This window comes from Periplaneta americana, chromosome 6, assembly GCF_040183065.1.
Source record: "Periplaneta americana isolate PAMFEO1 chromosome 6, P.americana_PAMFEO1_priV1, whole genome shotgun sequence".
NCBI lineage: Eukaryota > Metazoa > Arthropoda > Insecta > Blattodea > Blattidae > Periplaneta > Periplaneta americana.
In genome coordinates, this window is record NC_091122.1 from 92,128,375 (window position 1) to 92,147,675 (window position 19,301).

The 19,301-nt window shown below is 35.3% G+C and overlaps 1 protein-coding gene across 21 annotated transcripts in view; it reads left to right on the plus strand.

The window, feature by feature from the left end:
* Positions 1–19,301, plus strand: part of LOC138701496 (protein bric-a-brac 1-like) — a 354,692-nt gene that overhangs the window by 292,678 nt on the left and 42,713 nt on the right. The window contains exon 1 of one of the 21 annotated variants that reach the window (XM_069828430.1): positions 12,705–15,854. The exons of the other annotated variants lie outside the window; for them this stretch is intronic. Coding sequence (XP_069684531.1) covers positions 15,437–15,854 — 418 coding nt within the window. The 5' untranslated portion in view covers positions 12,705–15,436. Of the gene's footprint in view, positions 1–12,704; positions 15,855–19,301 lie in introns of those variants that run through there. 21 annotated transcript variants of the gene reach the window in all.

The following is a 19,301-nucleotide window of genomic DNA, read 5'->3' on the forward strand; positions in this document are numbered from 1 at the left end:
AGAAGTAATATTATGAACCGTTTTCATACAAGCGTGTTAAGCGTAGGCAAACCAAAGCAAAAGCTTTACGGTTTAAAGTTCATATCACTTTTAAAACAGATCTCGTAAATACAGGCATACTCCGAGTTACTCACTTTTGAATTGATACCATACCCCGAACATGAGACGCTTGCTTTATATTTACAGCACGTTAGCGACACACCATACCCCACCGCTCGCTTCCACCTCTTGGTGGCGCAGGTCGTCAGTTCGCTTACGAACACGTTGCGGTGTAGATGTTATGTTTGTGTTACGCCCTGGGATAAAGTGAAAATTGTTAAACTGTGTATATGATATCATTTATTCGTTGTGATTAAACTTTAAAATGACGTAATAACAGAAGATAAAAGTAGAAGATCAAGCCGTAAAGCTGTTCCTTCATATACAAAAGACAGTGTTTGTTCATAGGGAAATGGACGAGTCTACCGAAGTGAGGGAGTGTTAGTTCGAAAATCCACCGCACGTGGCGCTATGGTATTTATTTCGGCTGCAGTCGGATATTCTCGGTAACGTTAGGCGAGCAGAGCATTTGTATCATGTTTTCTTTGTTTAAGGTGGCTATAGTTTTCTAATGGGAGGGGGCTATGGAATTCGATGGAAAATTTTGAAACAAGAAAAACAGAAACACCTTAAATGTATTATTCTTTAATGTATACAGAAAGGAACATTTCAAAACAATGATTATAAACAAACTTGTCCTTTTTGAGCTTATCATTTTATGCGCTCTGCGCTTGGCAGAGTTTCTTCTTTAAAATATGTGCTTGGCGCATTTACTCCTCCAGCAACTTCTAATAATTTCATTTATATACCTACAGTATAATGGTGCCTTCTTGGTATCACTTGTGAGGTTCAGATCTGTGTTCGGATAGTTGACTAAACAATAAGCAGTAATATTATATGAAGCATTTTCAGCGGACTTTCTTTGAGACTCACGATGAAGAACTACGTAAATTTTCTAATAATTACTTAACAGCCATAATTATTAATACACCCTTGTTGTTAAAAAGTGGTGCTGCTCCCTTCCATTGATGGTTCCCAAGTATTATAGAAGGATTAAGATGAAACAATTGTTTCATCTTAATAACTATTCAAAAGATTGCTCCCTTAATGTTAATTTCATATTCACTAACCGTAAATATATTCATGTGAATTATTATTTTGATATCAGTTATCATTGGATCTATCGGTGGATTAAATCAAATTTCAATCCGAAAAATTTTAAACCCTGCTGTTCTGTTAGATTTAACTATACGTTTGTGCTGTTCGGGTCAATATGACCCGACCTATTACAATTGCATATAAAATTACAAAATCATGTTTGTGAACATTTGCATGATTACAATAACATAGTTTATCATTATTGTCATTGTTAATATTACTGTTATTTATTTTTTTATTTTATTGAAATCTTACATTATTTTGCTTTTTTTACTATTATGCGTTTGTGATATTTTATTTTGCTATATTATTCATTTGTTTTTTTCTACATTCCTATTAAAAATTAATAACAACAAATTGAAGAAACATACTTGTTTGAATGAAATTTTTAACTTATAATACAAGAATAGGCCTTGAAAAATTATAGATTGAACTAAATGCTTGTGCTATGTTATAATGATTAACTTTTGTCTTATGTTTTGTGTAACACGCATGATATACATAATCACAATTCTCACTGCTTACAATTATGTGACACAAATATGTGACATGACCTTTACAATATGTTTGCTATAGTTTCCATACAACATGTTCGTTTTATTGTCATTGCTTGATGGACAAAACTTACAGCGTTGTTTTACAGTTTTCCCTCTTGTAGACTCTGATACCGGTACTGTAGTCACAATTTTAGCTTCTTGAATGTTCTTGACAATTCTGATTGCTTCCTCTGTTCTTGAAAAGTGCTTTCTTGATTAAATATGTTCTTTTGTCAGCGATTTTTCAAGTTCCTCTAAGAATAATCTCCTTCTAGCCAATTTATTTGCATTCCAATTTGGGCCTATCGAAGTTCACAAGACATACGCATTGTAAGCAGATACATCAAGAATGTTGTAGAAAAATATCACTGGCAATCTGTTTTTCTTTTGCAAGTATATGTATATGTTACTTGATCAAGTGTGTCTACAGCCTCTTTGGATGCATTATAATCTAAAATCATTTGAGGCGTCTTATCATTCCTGTTGCTGACTTCGTTGTGTGAAGATGCAGTGTACTCATTAGCACAACTTTTTGTTTTTCTTTGGGATACAATTGACCACAGTAGTATCATTTGTGAAGTAGAATGAAGAGCTATGTACTTCCTTGTTGTTCAGTTGCTGTGGAAGTTCTGGCTTATTTTTCCGTATAGTCCCCAACATTTTTTTCAAAAGTATTGTTCAAAATTGTAAGAAGTGAAAAATTTGTCACAAGTTACATTTTGACCCCTTAGGTTATTGGAAAGATCACACACTACCTTCATACCCTGACTTTTTTCTGATGGTCCATATTCTTTCCCTGTATAAACTTGTGCTACCAATGCATATGAAGTTTTGCTGTCACAAAGCGTCCATATTGTTATTCCGTAGTTCGATGGTTTGCTGGGAATATACACCTTCAATGAACAGCGACTTCAAAATCCTACTAACAGTTTGACAGTTATATTTTCACCACGATTGAAGAATTTAGGAAGGACCTCCAGACATTTCTCCCAAATGTAACGAATAGCAGCAAGTTTATCAGTGGGTCTTCGTTATTCTCTAGTAGATTTCTTATCAAATCGAAAGACGCGATATCTTGCAAAAGGTTTCAAATAACATAGTTGCCCGCAAAATGTTTCTGCCCGTTTTCTGATCCCACAAAATTTTGTTGACTCCCCATGAGATCGAGTAACACCAGCAAGAAGCAAGAGTCCTACATAAGCCTGGAAATCAATACAGTCGATATTTGCCCATTGCTGGCCATAAACTCGCCGTCCTTCTATGTTTGGCATCTATATTATTTCATTATGGTGGCATACCTTGTAAAACCTGATGTAGTCTTGATGAGGTTCGAGGCAGAAAGATGGCCCTGTTGTGGAGATGGATTCAACTTCCATTCCATAGCTTTATTCTTGAAAGAATTGACTGAACAATATTGACTGGTTGTCGACTGTCAAAATTGTCATCATTTTCACTTTCAGATTCATAACTTACATTATCATCAAATTCTGAAACAAACTCTTCACTGCCGGAGGAATTCACAATTGATACTAACTGAGCATTACTCAGTGGTCTTTCCGTCATGGTGTCTGAAGTCAGACTGAGAAACAACATTGAAATATTTATCCAGATAAAATGTAACAGTTTAGAAGGAGTTCATTGAGAAAAACAACAGGAAACCAGTTCATTGTTGTAAATTAGTGTATCTGATTGTTGGCAATAATTCAATTTCTACTCATTATAATAAAAGCATAATACAAATTATTGAAAAATGTTAATACCACATCAGAAAATAATAAAAGCTTATGTTGGGTCATATTGACCCGAACATTACATAAGTAACAATTACAGATTATGACAAAATTATTTGAAAAATTTAAATTATTTTTAAATCACAAATGCATATTGCATTGTTAGACAAAGTCACTGAGTCTCATAAGCATATCTCACTATTTCAAGATAATATTAAGAAAACAATATTCACTTCGGGTCATATAGACCCGAACAGAACAGCAGGGTTAATGTTAATTTCATATTCACTAACCATAAATATATTCATGTGAATTATTATTTTGATATCAGTTATCATTGGATCTATCGGTGGATTAAATCAAATTTCAATCCGAAAAATTTTAACATATTCTTCAATCAATCATATAGGGTGAATATTAGTGGCTATAAACATTGGAGAAAATATATGAATTATCTACTTCCTAATCTATTCAATATTAACTTTAACAATCATTATAATCGTTAGATCACATCAAATTTAATTTATTAATCAAACATTTTAATAAGAAATTAAATATCCACAGTAAAATTTCTAATATTTACCACTTTATTATCACTAGGAGAGTTACCTCCACCAGTGGCGTTTGGTTATAATACCTTACTAGATAGTATTCGTGTGTTTTTTAAGCGAAACGTGAAGCGCTGCAGAAAGACCGTTCTTTTATTATATTTGCTTTACCTTCGCTGCAGCAACCGTGCAGCAAATTCAAATACCGCTTTACGAGCTTGCTGCACGATCCATCATGGCCTTTTTGCAATGTTTATTATTGTTAAAATCGTCTAGTAATAGTAATTCCATGTCATTATCATGGAAGTCCAAACTATTTAACATGTTCGGTTCTTTTAAGGTTAAATTTATTACTGAAGTAATAGAAGCCAATATTAATTGTACACAAAGACGTTTTATAGTTTAACCATTGTACACCATTTTGCAGTCAGCTGGCCGAATTGCGTTTTTTTCGACCCTCTTTTTGCTGCAGCAAAGTCATGAAGCGCTCTAAAAAAACGCACGGTATGTCAGTTGATGGCATATACAGTAAGTGCTTGCTAGTGTGTTTGTAGTTCGGTTATAATACCTTACTATAAAAAGATGAATAGTAGGTATATCAGTGGATGGCATATAAGTGCTTGCTAGTGTGATAGTGAAATCAAACTTAGGCCTAAACTCTAGATTGTATAGATTAACACATTTGATCTATATTTATTTCCTTACAGTAGCCTCTAGTAAACTAGCAGTGTAGTAAATTCTAGAAATGTGTTGTAATATGCCAACAGTTTTGCAATATTGTAGGGGTTATTAAATTACATAAAGATCGCAAATCTCGTGCTGAATTTACAATGATGCATCGTTTACAATGACGCGACACAACGACGCGACATTACATAAATTATGGCCCAATAGAAAATCAAAATTCCATGACGTCACGACGCAGATCTCGACGTGACTAAAGTTGAAATAATTAACTTTTACCGCGCGACGTTACGGAATGCGTACCGGTATGTTTTTTTGTTTATGATGGCGTCATTTCATTCGATTTTTATTTGATACATCTGCCTTGTTCAGAGTAAAGTATATAATAAACAGACTTCGGATCAGGGTACCGAAACTCATCAAGTTACGAACGCACGGACCGCTGTGTTATGTAGATCGAGGGGAATGAGAGCGTGAGAGTGCAGTTAGTCCTTGCCTCAACAGGTACACATTTAATCACAGTAGGACACAAAATAAATATTCACGTTTACAAATATAATATACCCGTATACAGTGCATTTCTAGTACAACAAATAATAGCCTGCATTACATGTTTCAGTTTACATTATACTGTAAAAGTTTGAACAATATGAAATCATAATTTGTGTGTGAGCAAAAAAGAAAAAAATATATACAGTACTTACATAAAATACAATTCTTCACAATTCAATCCCCCGAATTACATGGTACGAGTACATTCGCAGCGTATCAGAAGAAAAGTATCTCCTACTTTCACTCAAAATAACTTTTTTAAGAAACGCTAAAGGGATGTTGGTATGTACCAACATTACACACATCTCGATTAAATTCTTTTTTATGTTTTATGTCTGATTTTGATGTTGAAGGCCAGTTTTGACTGTATAATTAAGTAAATTTTCCATGTACCTTTTGCTATTACACTGCTTTTGAAAGAATCGAGTTCCATCTGCTCATTTTTTTTTAACAATTTGCAAAATTCAGTGTTTTTTAATAAGAAAATATTCCTTTCCGAACTTCTCTATAAGTTCGTTTTGAAGGGAACGCTGGGTGCTCTTAATTTTCGATATGTTCCTCAGTAGTGTGAATTATAAAACAGCTAAATTAACAGTAACACAAATATGAATGTAAAATAATAAAATAAATGAAAGAAATAAAATATACTTGTTTACTCACTGGATCTCAAGCACGTGTGGTGATTGCAAGGACCCACGCCAAGTAGAAGTAGAAAAGAGGTAATGTAATTTCTTACGAAACCAACTGTACTCTCACAGCACCACCCCACCCCAGGGGTCATGACGTCATGTATACTCCGTGCGTTCCAAACTTCAGTCTCGCGAATCGGTGACCCTAGTCTGATAATAAAATATACATTTTATACATTGTGAAAGGGAATGAAAATAATACCCTATTCGACAATTTACTTTAATTAACCAAGGAATATAAAACAGGAAGCGTATCATGTGGAAGTGTTCTTCCATTGCATCCGACGCTCTTGAGAAATGCGAGAGAAATTAAGGAATTTTCTTATGGCCTTAAGCAACTTTACTCTTTATATTATTACCCAACACGAGCTCTATAGAATTAAGATTTGTGGTGTGGAGAAAGATACAAAGTTTCGTGATTTTTTTTTTTTTTTTTTTTTGTACTCTTAGTGAGCATTTGCATAGGTAACTGTAACAAATCTACGTTTAAATTATTGTATTAACATCCGTTTTCCTTTCCTAAACAATTTGCTTATATTTCCTTAGACTTATAAAATTATAATGGACACAGTGGTATTAGCCGTATTCATCATAACAGCATTCTGGACCAAGAAGTTCGTAGCGATCATATCGTAGTGGCGTTCTTCCTGTTTTCTGGTCTGATATATTATATTATAAATCAATCAAACAACTTTCATAAATTCTGCCTTCCTTCCCTCCTTCTGCCGTATGAACGGAGCTTCCAACAAGTAAGAACGTGTTGAGATAAATTATAGTTCTCCCTATCAGGATTGGCATGTTTAAAACAAAATGTTTTAAACAAATTATTCAAAATTGTTTAAAACTATATGATGATACTAATTTTTAAGCCAATAGAATCTCTGTTATGTTTATTATTTATTTCTCCGTTAATAATAAACAATGTTTAAAACTATACCAAAACTTGTCCTTTCCCTTCATCCCCTCATACAAATTATTTCTCTCGTTTTCTGGTTGCTTTATTTTATCCTAATTGTTTAAATATAAAATCATGATTTCCTTCTATTCAGGCCGTTATGAAACGTACATTTATGAATTTACAGTGGTGCTGCTGGCGTTATGGAGCTAAACTTCAATTCTTTTCCAAACAAACATTATTAATAAGGAATTGTAGAATACAGGATATTTCAGGAGGGATAGTAAATATTTTAGGGGATGATAGTATGGACTGTTCTGAGTACAAAAGTTCATATAAACACGTGCCTAATTTTTATTGGATACAGAGATACAGCTGTTAAAAAATTCCATATAACATGTGTCCAATTTTTATTGGGTACAGAGATACAGCTGTTAAAATGTAACCCACGAAGGTGCTGAGCAAAGGCAAATAATTACGTCTAAAGTTGATTTTCATAAATTCCACCACCGACTTCAATGCACTTTGGACTTCTCTTGACAACACCACGTGTAGCTCTTCTGAGGTCGTCTTGGCATTCTTTTATGAGGGCGCATTATTCATAATCCGAACGATTAAATCGACTCTTGTGTTTACTTTTTCTTTGTAGACTTCGCCTTGGAACCATCCCCACAGGCAAAAGTCTAAAGGGGTAAGGTCCGGGGACCTTGGTGGCCAAGAAACTTGACCATATCTGCCGATCCATCTTCCTGGGAATGTTAGGTTTACATGATGTATCACGTGACGACTAGAATGTGCAGGGGCTCTGTCATGCTGGAAGAACATACCCATCCTTGTAGCCAAAGGAACCTCTTCCAATAATGCTGGAAGCTCATTTTGAAGAAAGTCTAGATAACTGGGCTGTAAAGAAAACACCTTTTAGAATATAAGGCTTTAATAAACAGAAAACCAATACAGGGTACTACAACAAACAAACACGTTGCTATGACACCAAGTAATTCATTTTTACTACATTCTTCCCCTCTTTGATGTTACTTGCTAACATAGTCATCCAGGTACTTAGGTGATATTCTTGTCCAATTAGAACGAGGAAGCTGCTGTTCTTGTAGACCATTATCACTGTTATTTTCGTTCCCACCATTAACTGTAGAGTCCTGTCTTACAGGGATGCTGTTCTGTTCATCATTGACATACTCTGTGTGTTCTTCTATGACATCCCGCTCTTTGTTGTCATTCTCATGTGGTAACATAGATGGCGATTCCTGGGCACATGGAGCTAACTGCCTTGTAGATACAGTATCTTCTCTACCATCCGAGTAGCGGACATGAGCATACTCAGGGTTCGCTTCTAGAAGTTCTGCCTCATCAACCAAAGGGCAATATTTTGTAGGACGCTCATTACGTTTTAGCAACACTGCTCCAAATGTTGTTAGCCATGTTGGTAGAGAAAAACCGTAAGATGATCTCCTGGAATGAATAAACATACGTTCGTGGGGAGTCTGGTTAGTTGCAGTGCACAGCAACGATCTTATTGAATGAAGGGCATCCAGGAGAACTGTCTCCCACTGTGATACTTCTAACTTTCTGCCTCTCAGAGCTAATAAAATAGTTTTCCATATTATCCCATTGTACCTTTCAGCTTGCCCATTGCCTTGAGGATTATACGGAGTAGTGCGACTAGATATTATACCATGACTTGCTAAGAAAGCTTTCAATTCATACGATATAAGGGATGTACCTCTGTCTGAATGGATGTAAGAGGGCATACCAAATATGGAGAAAAGTTGTTGTAAACATTTAATTACTGTTGAAGACTTCATATCCGAGCAAGGAAATGCGAAGGGATATCTAGAATATTCGTCCACAACTCTCAGAATGTACCGATTTCTAGTAGTTGAAGGGATTGGTCCCTGAAGTCGATATTTAATCGTTCAGAGGGTGAGGTTGCCTTTATTAATTTTCCATTGTGTCTGAAAAATCTTGGTTTAAGTTCTGCACATACATTGCATGATGCAGTTACTTTCTTAATATCATCGAGCGAGTATGGTAAGTTTTTACTTCTTACCAAGTGATAAAGACGAGTCATTCCAGGATGGCAGAGTGCTTGATGTAATGTTCTTAGTTTGTCTCCAGGCATTTCTGTAGCAGAACATATACGGGAGAATGCATCAGCAGCTGCATTTTCTCGTCCAGGCCGGTAAACTGTATCATATTTATAACACAGCAGTTCAAGTTGCCATCTCTTAATCTTCTCATTCTTTATCTTGTTCTTTGTAGTATTATTAAACATGAACATAACTGATTTCTGATCGGTTATCAGCTTAAAATAACGACTTATGAGGTAATGTCTCCATTTACGCAAGGCCTCAACAATAGCCTAGGCTTCCTTTTCGACAGCAGAGTGCCTCTGTTCGGTTTTAGAGTTCTAGAGAAGAAAGCAACCGGTCTCCCTGACTGTGACAAAGTCGCTCCAATAGCAAAATCAGAGGCATCTGTTTCCACTGTAAATGGGGAGTCTTCGTTAATAGAAGTTACAATTGAATCTGCAACTTCTTGTTTTAGACTTTGAAAAACAAGTGCAGCATCCTGAGTCATAGGAAAAGCCGTACATTGAACAAAGGTCGTACCTTCTCGGAAAATTTGGGTATCCACTCTGAATAATGTGCAAACAATCCCACTGCACGTCGTAAAGTGCGACTGTCACTAGGTTGAGGTAAATTTAACAGAGGGCGAAGTCGTTCAACATCTGGCTTTATAGTTTTATTCTCAATTGTATAGCCTAATAAATTGATACGTCTAGTAGAGAAGACAGATTTATTCTCATTTAGTGTGAGTTGAAATTTCTCTGCAGCTTTGAGAAAACGTTGCAAATTAATATCATGTTCTTCCTGAGTACGTCCACATATTGTTACATCATCCAAGTACGAAAATGTGTCCTTTAGATTTTGTGATTCAATAATAGCGTCAATAGCTCTTTGGAAACATGCTACCCCATTCGTTACACCAAAAGGAATTCGACAGAACTGATATAATCGACCACACGCCTCGAAAGGCGTATATGGCTTATCTTTCGACATAATAGGTATCTGGTGATACGCACTACGCAGATCTATAGTGCTGAATATTTCATATTTACTCACTTTCCTTACAACGTCTTCTAATCGAGGTAGGGGATATGCGTCCAAAAGAGTGAATCTATTAATCGTCTGAGAGTAATCAATTACCATTCGTCTTTTATGATTATCACTGGAAGTGATTAAGACTTGTGCTCGCCATGGAGATCGACTTTCTTCTATGATTCCCTCTGATAATAATTTTTCAACTTCTCGTTTTATGAACTCATTGTCCTCATTTGAGTGTCGTCGAGATTTTATGGCAATAGGAGTGCAATCAGAAGTAAGTGTGTTAAAAAGTGATGCTGGAGGGACAAGAGCAGTAACTAAACTGCATACTGAAAGAGGATCTTCAGATCCACCGAACGAAATATTGAGACTAGTGTGCTGTCTTAAAATGTCATATCCAATAATTACATCAGCACATAAGCCTTTTAAAATTAGCAGGCTAATACGATTATATGTGTGATCCTTTAATTGTAATGTTAGTATACACATTCCTTTCACATGAGATTGGAGAGATGTAGAAGCCATAGACACATGACCTTGAGCTGGTAAAATCTTGAACTTATGAGTAGATGCAAATTCAAGACTAATGAAACTTTGTGAACTTCCTGTATCCACTAATGCATCAGTTTCAGAGCCATTAACTTTAATTTGTATAACGGCTTTAGAAAGACAGGATGGTGAAGCAGCTAAGAGGGACGCTGAAGTTTTATCTTGAGATTGTTTGAAAAATTTCGATTTACAAACATTAGCAAAATGCCCCATTTTGTCACATTTCTTAGTGTTGCTAAAACGTAATGAGCGTCCTACAAAATATTGCCCTTTGGTTGATGAGGTAGAACTTCTAGAAGCGAACCCTGAGTATGCTCATGTCCGCTACTCGGATGGTAGAGAAGATACTGTATCTACAAGGCAGTTAGCTCCATGTGCCCAGGAATCGCCATCTATGTTACCACATGAGAATGACAACAAAGAGCGGGATCTCATAGAAAAACACACAGAGTATGTCAATGATGAACAGAACAGCATCCCTGTAAGACAGGACTCTACAGTTAATGGTGGGAACGAAAATAACAGTGATAATGGTCTACAAGAACAGCGACTTCGTTGTTCTAATAGGACAAGAGTATCACCTAAGTACCTGGATGACTATGTTAGCAAGTAACATCAAAGAGGGGAAGAATGTAGTAAAAATGAATTACTTGGTGTCATAGCAACGTGTTTGTTTGTTTGTTGTAGTAACCTGTATTGGTTTTTTGTTTATTAAAGCCTTATATTCTAAAAGATATTTTGTTTACAATAAGATGATTTTATAAAATATTCTAGTGAGATGTACTGCCTGATAATAGATGTACATTTCAGCCAGAACCTCAGAGGGCCAGTTTCACTAGGGGAAATATTAATTTTTACCGAATTGTTTGTTATGACTAACAAGCGTTATCACCCCCTGACACATGATAAAGTGTTGGCAAAAGTAAATAAATAACTTTTTTTCGCCAATGCTTCTTTTTTTATTTTACAGTGATAAGCATGGACATAATGGATATTCTAAAAGGAAATACACGAAAACACATGAGGGTGACCGTGCTGTTCAAACATGAATATATATTGTTTAATATGAGTATGAACTAATTACTGCTTAATGATAATTTGAATACTGGTTAATAAAGAGGCAAACGGTCAGTATTTGACACTATTTCAGCTTATTGAGCGCACTGTTAAAAAATTGTAGAACAGATATCGACCAAATAGTTCAGTAAACATCACTTGCGGATCGACTGCGTAATGTTCAAAATATCCAGTTCAAATCTGGTAAACTTAACGGAAATATACAGTACGTTCCAGGAAGAATCAAGGTACGAATTAAGATTTCTGATGGGGGGATAGAATCCTAGCTAGAGAATACCTTACATAAAATTATTATTATCCTCATTCAATATGGCTCAACGCTTGGTCGCACTGAGTTGCTTGTCTTGCATCTTGATCATAATAATAATTATATCCATGAGCAGGCTTAAGATAAGATGTGTAATTCCTAAGTTATTGATTGTTGTCAGCTTGCCGGTGATGATAATACATCAGTATTATTTTCTTTGCTTACTTTATAAAGTACATATACACGTATTAAAACAATTATATTTTGTGAGGGGGATAGAATATATCCCTGGCAGGGATGTTAATATGAATTTATCAGAGGGGGATAACTTTTCAACAGGGGGAAAATCCCCCCCCCCTTAATTCGCACCCTGGAAAGAATCTGTTTTTTTTTTTTTTGCATTCCTTACTGATGTAGATAACATCACAGACCACAAACAGAGATAACAGTACTTCCATCATCTGAATCATCATTTTCGACAGTTGTTATACCATAATTTGTGTGTGAAAGTGTGATGTAGTTAGGTTGGACTGCTAACAGATGTCAGGATAGCAACTACTGTGAATATGTTTGAAATTACTTGATAACTTTTGTAAATTCAGCTTGCAAAATATATAATCTATCGGAAAACGTTAAATTTGAATTAAAAAAAAAAACGAAGGTGGAAAATGAATAATTCATTCTTACCAAATTCATTAGCTGTGGAATTAGGAAAGGTAAAATCAGAATTAGAAGTGGAATTTGTAGATTTACAGACGGACGGATATCTGGATACAAATGAAGAGTCCACTGCAAGAATGATGGATGTCACTTTCTTTCGAAAATGAACCAAGACTGTCAATGCATAGCTTAAGACATATAGAATGTACATAGAGAGTTATATGGCATTAACACTGATCCAGTAATTATCGAAAAATCACAGTTAAGCTTTGATCACTAAGCATTTCAAACTTTCAATTGCTTCTCCTGAAAAATGTATTCTAAATGACATCAATCATGCTTGCAGTGGACTCTTCACATGGAACGTTTTATCTGGAGAGAGATGAAGGAAGAGAGTATATGTATGTGTGAGTGTGTGTTTTTTTTATTTGTGTTTTATGTATATGACAATATTTCAGACATCTTTGGTTCCACATGTTTGTGGGAACAGTTACTTCCAAACTGAAAAGCATGAGACCAAAAGCAAAATATTCAGTTTAACTGAGAAATACCTGCTTATTCAAAAGTGGCCACTTGTGTCGTTGTTTCAGCCTTATAAAGTATAGTGGAGAAAGTACACGAGTAATAAGAGAAACTTGTCGTAAAAGAAAATCTATCAGGGGTAAAAAAACTTCCCTCACTGTTGTTGTATAGTCAACTGTCCGAAGACAGGTCTGAACCTCTCAAGTGATACTAAGAAGGCACCACTTATGAGGCGACTAGGCCAGGAGATAATGGGGTAGGGTGGTCAGTTCCTTTCCCCCTCCATTGCATATATCGTTGACTAGCTACATATTACACTGGTCAGACTTCAGATGCATACAAACAAATTCCCTCACTGTAACATCAGGAGTTTCTTTCATTACCCCTACATTATAATTATTCAGGGTTGGGAAGTAGTGCGTAAAATTATTTTCTGCTTGTAATAATCTAATCTGTTATAAATTAAATAAATGTAGTAAGTACAGAACTTGCTTTAAATAAATGAAATAAAGTGTTACAATGTTACTCAAATTTCCAAATGTGGATTGCTTGCAGCAAATCAAACGTCGTCTCCATATTATTGTTTTTAATTTCTTCTATCCTTTGCCATGACACTTCGACGTCAAATATTGTTTCCCCGTGTTGCATTGCTATTTACCGACACAGACCCTTGCGTACGACTTCGAAAGTTTACTAGTCATCAAAGACTGGCGGCAATTTGATCATGTGAATGTTGTCACTTTTTCATTTTTTCCACTAGAAGCTCATATTTTGTCTTTTTATCTTATGTCAAACATCCTACCTTTTCATTGCGGCAATTTCTAAAAATGAATAGTGCCTTCTACTTAATACTGACTTCGTTTATCTTCCTATAATCTGATTACTGTTGAAGTCGGGCTGATCATAGCGGCAAATTAAAAGAGAATACACAGAATTTAAACCTTGCTTATGAGAACTTGCTTTGCCAACCCTGAGGCTCGACTGGTTCGCACAATTGGTTCCAAATTATCGTACTTCTGATTGGAGGATCGTACACTACATACAAAATAGGCCTATTTTGATTATTTTTACCTAAACTCCCTCCACAATGTTTTATTTAAACGATTTTTTTAATTCTTACAAGAAAATAATTGTTAAAAATTAAATATCAGCACATAAAATGATCTTTTAACACTTTGTTGTCTCCTTACCTTGGGAGGATCCTCAGAAGGATCAACCACAGCAGAAACATAGGAGCCAGAACCTACATCTAGCCCTTTTACAATTTGTTTCATCAAAGCAAAACCAATCTTTAAATTAAGGAGTTTTTTTATCATAATTTTCTACAATTTTATTTACGTCCTATATATTGAAGTACACCGAATGTAAATTTTTTAGGAGTAGGACCTACTAGGACAATTTATTACTATTACTATCTTCTGATTCCATGGCCACTATTTCATGTCGGAACCTATCACAATGACACCTGGTTTCTTACTGCCCGTGCACTACCACGAAACACTACTAGCACAAGCAAGTACTGTAACAGGTTGTTCCTTGTTCCTTTGTAGGACAAAATAGGCCCATGTTTTGAATATGTTTATTTCCTTTTTTTTTGTGGGGTTCTCAAAATATTATATCCAACTTATTAATTATTATATGCTTAAGTGACAACAGTAATTATGTTTAGACTATTGAGAGGATTGGAGAGACCATTTCTCTGAGATACTTGAAAATAAACAAAGGAATGTTTGTCAGCATCATTTTAATAGCAATAAGTAATGGACACTACGTGATTCTTGTCGCTATAATAATGTTTGCAGAATCAAACTGTCATGTCGTCTGGACGTGGAGACAATGTTTGTAGAAATATGTTTTACGACAGTCGACTGTACATACTTGTAACGCAGAAGTGCTACAGGCAGAAACTACTAAAATGTATGAGTGAAATATACCCGTAATACTGCAGAAATGTATAAAATTTCAAATGTCGTAAATTGTAATAAATGTTTAAAATCCTCTCTTTTTGACATGTTTTACCCTGTTGACAGAATCGTACATGATACCAAATTATCGCATTTGTACGATCCAGATCGTACGGTTGGCAACACTGATGAGAACTGTTTGAGGATATCTTCTTCAGCGAATAGGGAATAATATCTATACGCTGGTTTCTTTCTATATATTTTACTACACACTTCAGCACAAGTTGATCAAAACCTCTATAAATGCAAACACCCCGGCCTGAAGAGGGCATATAAGGCCCTAAAACAGGGTGTATCTCTTCACTATGACAGCATCCCCCCTAATATTGTTTGTGATCAGATTGTGAATTTTAAATGGATGAAATAGTATCAATTTCAATTCACAGCATTGTTTCGAAGTGTTCAGTAAGCGTTTATAACCAACGAGTTTGAAGTTCATAATATCTCATATAAAAGTTAACATCATGTCGTTCGCTGGAAGACCATTACATAGCAAGTATGATGAACTTCGTTTTATTCCCACAAAAATTGGACATAAAAACTGTGCAAAATGTGTGTGTTGTGGTTCGATAGTTAAAAACACAGCAACACAGCGCCTTGAAGCACATAGAAGAGTTTGTAACAAACAAACCTATACTTTGAATGAAGCCTCAACACTTTCCGTTGGTGATGGTGAATCGAACATTTTTGTTGATGTTGATGATCCTCGAGCTCAACAAAATAACGTATCTCATGCGAGCATTTGGAAGAATGAAGATATCCATACTACGAATGTTTCAGCCTCATCTTCAACTCCATCCATAATTGAAGACCTTCAAACAGCGATTCTGTTTACTTTGGATAAAATGAATGACATTGAAGTCAATCGTGATATTAGTTTAGGTGGGTAATCAGTAATTGCTGATAAACTAAAAATATCGTCAATCCTTTAAAAAGATGTTATTCCCATTCCATATGTGTGTTTTTTGTCACCACTCAGGTTATTTTAAATTCTGTGGTTTTAAGGTAAAGCCATGAAGGCGCATGGAAGTAGAGCTTCATGCTTTCTTGACGTCAACATTAGAATGAGGTGGTGTAGTTGACACTAAGATCCGATTATTTTTACCTCCTGGGAGACCTATTACTCAATTTTACAGGAGGCTGAGTGAACACTGGAGTCATTCTAGTAGTTTTAGCAACGAAAAAATCAAGGCACTATCCAGGACCTTCCGGTTCGTAGCTAATTGCAAACCGAACAATCTAAAACAAATACTTGATACTACTTTGGCTATTAATTATTAATTTATTACGCCTCTAGAAAATTGTGTAATAAACTTAAAAAAAATAGTTTTTCCTATGGGACGTGAAGTGCATATAAATTTCGCGTAGCTTATGTAAAATATGTATCATGATTTTCGTGACCAATCCTGATCGTATCGAATTTTCTTCTGTATTGCGTGTGGTATCACATTTTTCCGCATTGTTAGTTTTGCCATCTACTGTTCCAGAGTTTCGGCTTTCCATGTGTGGGGGTCAGGACAGAAACGTTTGTTGGGTCTTACTTTCTCAGAGTTTTCCCATTTACCCGACTATGATTTCTTAATTTCTCCATAATTTGATGACTGGTACGATAGCAACAGAAAACTGTACTGTTGCACAGTAAAAATTATTATTCTCACAACTGTTCTTGGCCCATACAAAATATTAATATAAGAAGGGGTGAGAATGAGATAGACCAAAGCCACACTTTTAACAGAAATTGTTTTTTGTGCGAGTTCATTTCTTACACGTATGGGCAAACTACTATTATGTTATAAAAATTACTCAAAATATGACTTAAGTATACGCCGAAGAAATTATGATATACCGCACCGAATAGCATTGGACTCTAAACCTTTAACACGCTCTACGTAAAGTTTCGTCTGTGTGGCTTAGGTCTTTATGCTCGACCATGCCGAAATGTAGTAATTATACACCTGGTAGCAGCCCTTTAATGGACCTCATTAAAGTACACCTATTCATTAAAATTCAGGTGTTCCACCAATCAGAAAATACCATTGTAGCAATATGAAAGCGCAAGTATCGATTATTTTCGGATATGCAATCGAAAGACAAATAGCCAAACGTCACGGAGGCTGGAAATCCAATACTGTCGCAGAAGGTTATGTTCTGTTACTATAATAATTAGCGTTAATTGTAAATAATATTCAAATAAATTCCATTTGTCATTTCATTTTTCAATGTATAAATCAACTTCAAGGTTATATCAATATTAATGTTTATTTTACTCTCTAGATTATATCAAGGTCAATGGCATTTGTTTCTCGGAAAAAAATCAATACTTTCGCGTCTGCGCACATCTCACAATTTACGAGATATTGCACAAGGTCAGTTCCGCTCCCCAGTCAGATAAGAATAACATGAATACTTATGAATAATTTCAAGTTAGAAATATGGTCGAGCATAAAAAGTCGTGTGAAACTTGCCTATAATAGTAATTAAGACGCTCGTATGAAAATTATGAAACTCGCTTGCGCTCGTTTCATAAACATACTCGCGTCTTAATTACTACCATTAAAGGCTCGTTGCATAATGTACTATTATCATTCTCATCTCTTCGTACGCTTAGCAGCATATCGCCTGTTTGAACAGTGCAACATCGAATTATGCACTGTCAGTGAAGAGTATATGTTCCTTCTACACTTCTCATCCTCCTAAATGTAGGTTACAGACTCAGAAACAGAATTTAGGCCACCTGAATTTTCCAAGTTCTAGTTCTAACATACTGCGCATGCTCAGTACTTTCTGTATGCTCAGAAATGGCCGAAAAACGTAAACAGATCACTTGCGCCTATTGTTATGAGCAGACATCGGATTCTAGGGCAAATGCCTATTTTGTTTCTTTAGGAGAAAAGTAAAAATAATTATTAATATTTGTGTTTCATGGGAATTGAAAGGTATTCAAAGAGTTTTATAGTGCCCTAAAATGCCCTAAAACGGTTATTAGAGCCTAATTTGTTAATATTCGCCTAAAAATGCCTAACTCACTGTAAAGTTTCGCATTTTACTCTTACTTTTTATAATTTATACATGCATTCACTGCGAAATTTAAGGCATTTAAAAAGTGGAAAGTTTTCTTCACACCGGCCATGAAACCACTGATAAAGGAAACAAAATGTTTTGAATCTCACGACACTCGCAATAGATTTCACCGAATTTAACATGTTTGGAGGCATAAATGCCGACAAAGAACCAACCTTAGTTTTGAAGCAGGCAACAATCACAACATGTGCTGCTACCGATTCAGAGATATACTATACTATAAAAATGACTGTTTTCGGTCTGAAACCGATTAGCTGTACTGCCCTTCAGAGTCTCATAAAATCACAATTTTTGGAGAAAGAGTGTTTTTGAAATGTTTATGAAAAGTCGTAAAACTGCGAATTAGTAGGGTAAGCCGTTACAAAATATTTAAAAGAATGGCCCTCCTAGTGTTAACACTACCAGGAAATGCAACAATAAGTGGAACTTTGTATTTTTGTCCAATTGAATCTCAATAACAACGGTTCATTTGAATGCTCGTTAACAGTTGCTCTTTCCCTCACCTTATTTGTGTTGAGAAGTTTTGAGCGGTAGGACGTTTTCCTGTGAAGTTTAACGCGATAATGCCGAAAAATATAAGTGCAAAATCTACATTGATCCGTCAATGGCTAACAGAATATTCAGAATTCACTTATGGAAAAATAATATTCTGCAAGATTTGTAGCAAACAGGTATGTAACAATAGTTGAAATATATAAATTCTATTAATTTTAATGAGTAGGCCTATAATATTTATACATTGACTGAGCTATCCTGAGGTATAATTCTTTTTAAGACCACTACACTTTAACCGTTTAAATTCCGATAGTTAAAGTATTTGCAGGTCATTAAAATTTTGATTGTTCGAACCCACTAACTTTGTGATAGAAATACGGCAATACAACAATTAGGATTTTATTTTAATTCAGTTTACTTTACATTTTTAGATTTCGCAAGACAAGAAGTGCCACCTAAAGCAGCATGTGCAAGGAGCGGCTCATAAGGCTAAAGCTCAGCAGAAAAATCAACTGCAACAAACTTTACTAACACAGCCTACTTCATCCAATCTCAGCAGCAATTTCTATGCTAATTTAACCAGAGCGTTTGTTGCTGCTAACATTCCCTGGAATGCAATTGAAAATCCGGTTTTAAGACAGTTTTTACAAAAATACTGCAAACAAAATATCCCATCTGAGTCGACCCTAAGAAAAAATTACTTAGACAGAATATACAATGAAACTTTAGCTTCCATTCGGGAGGATATAGGTG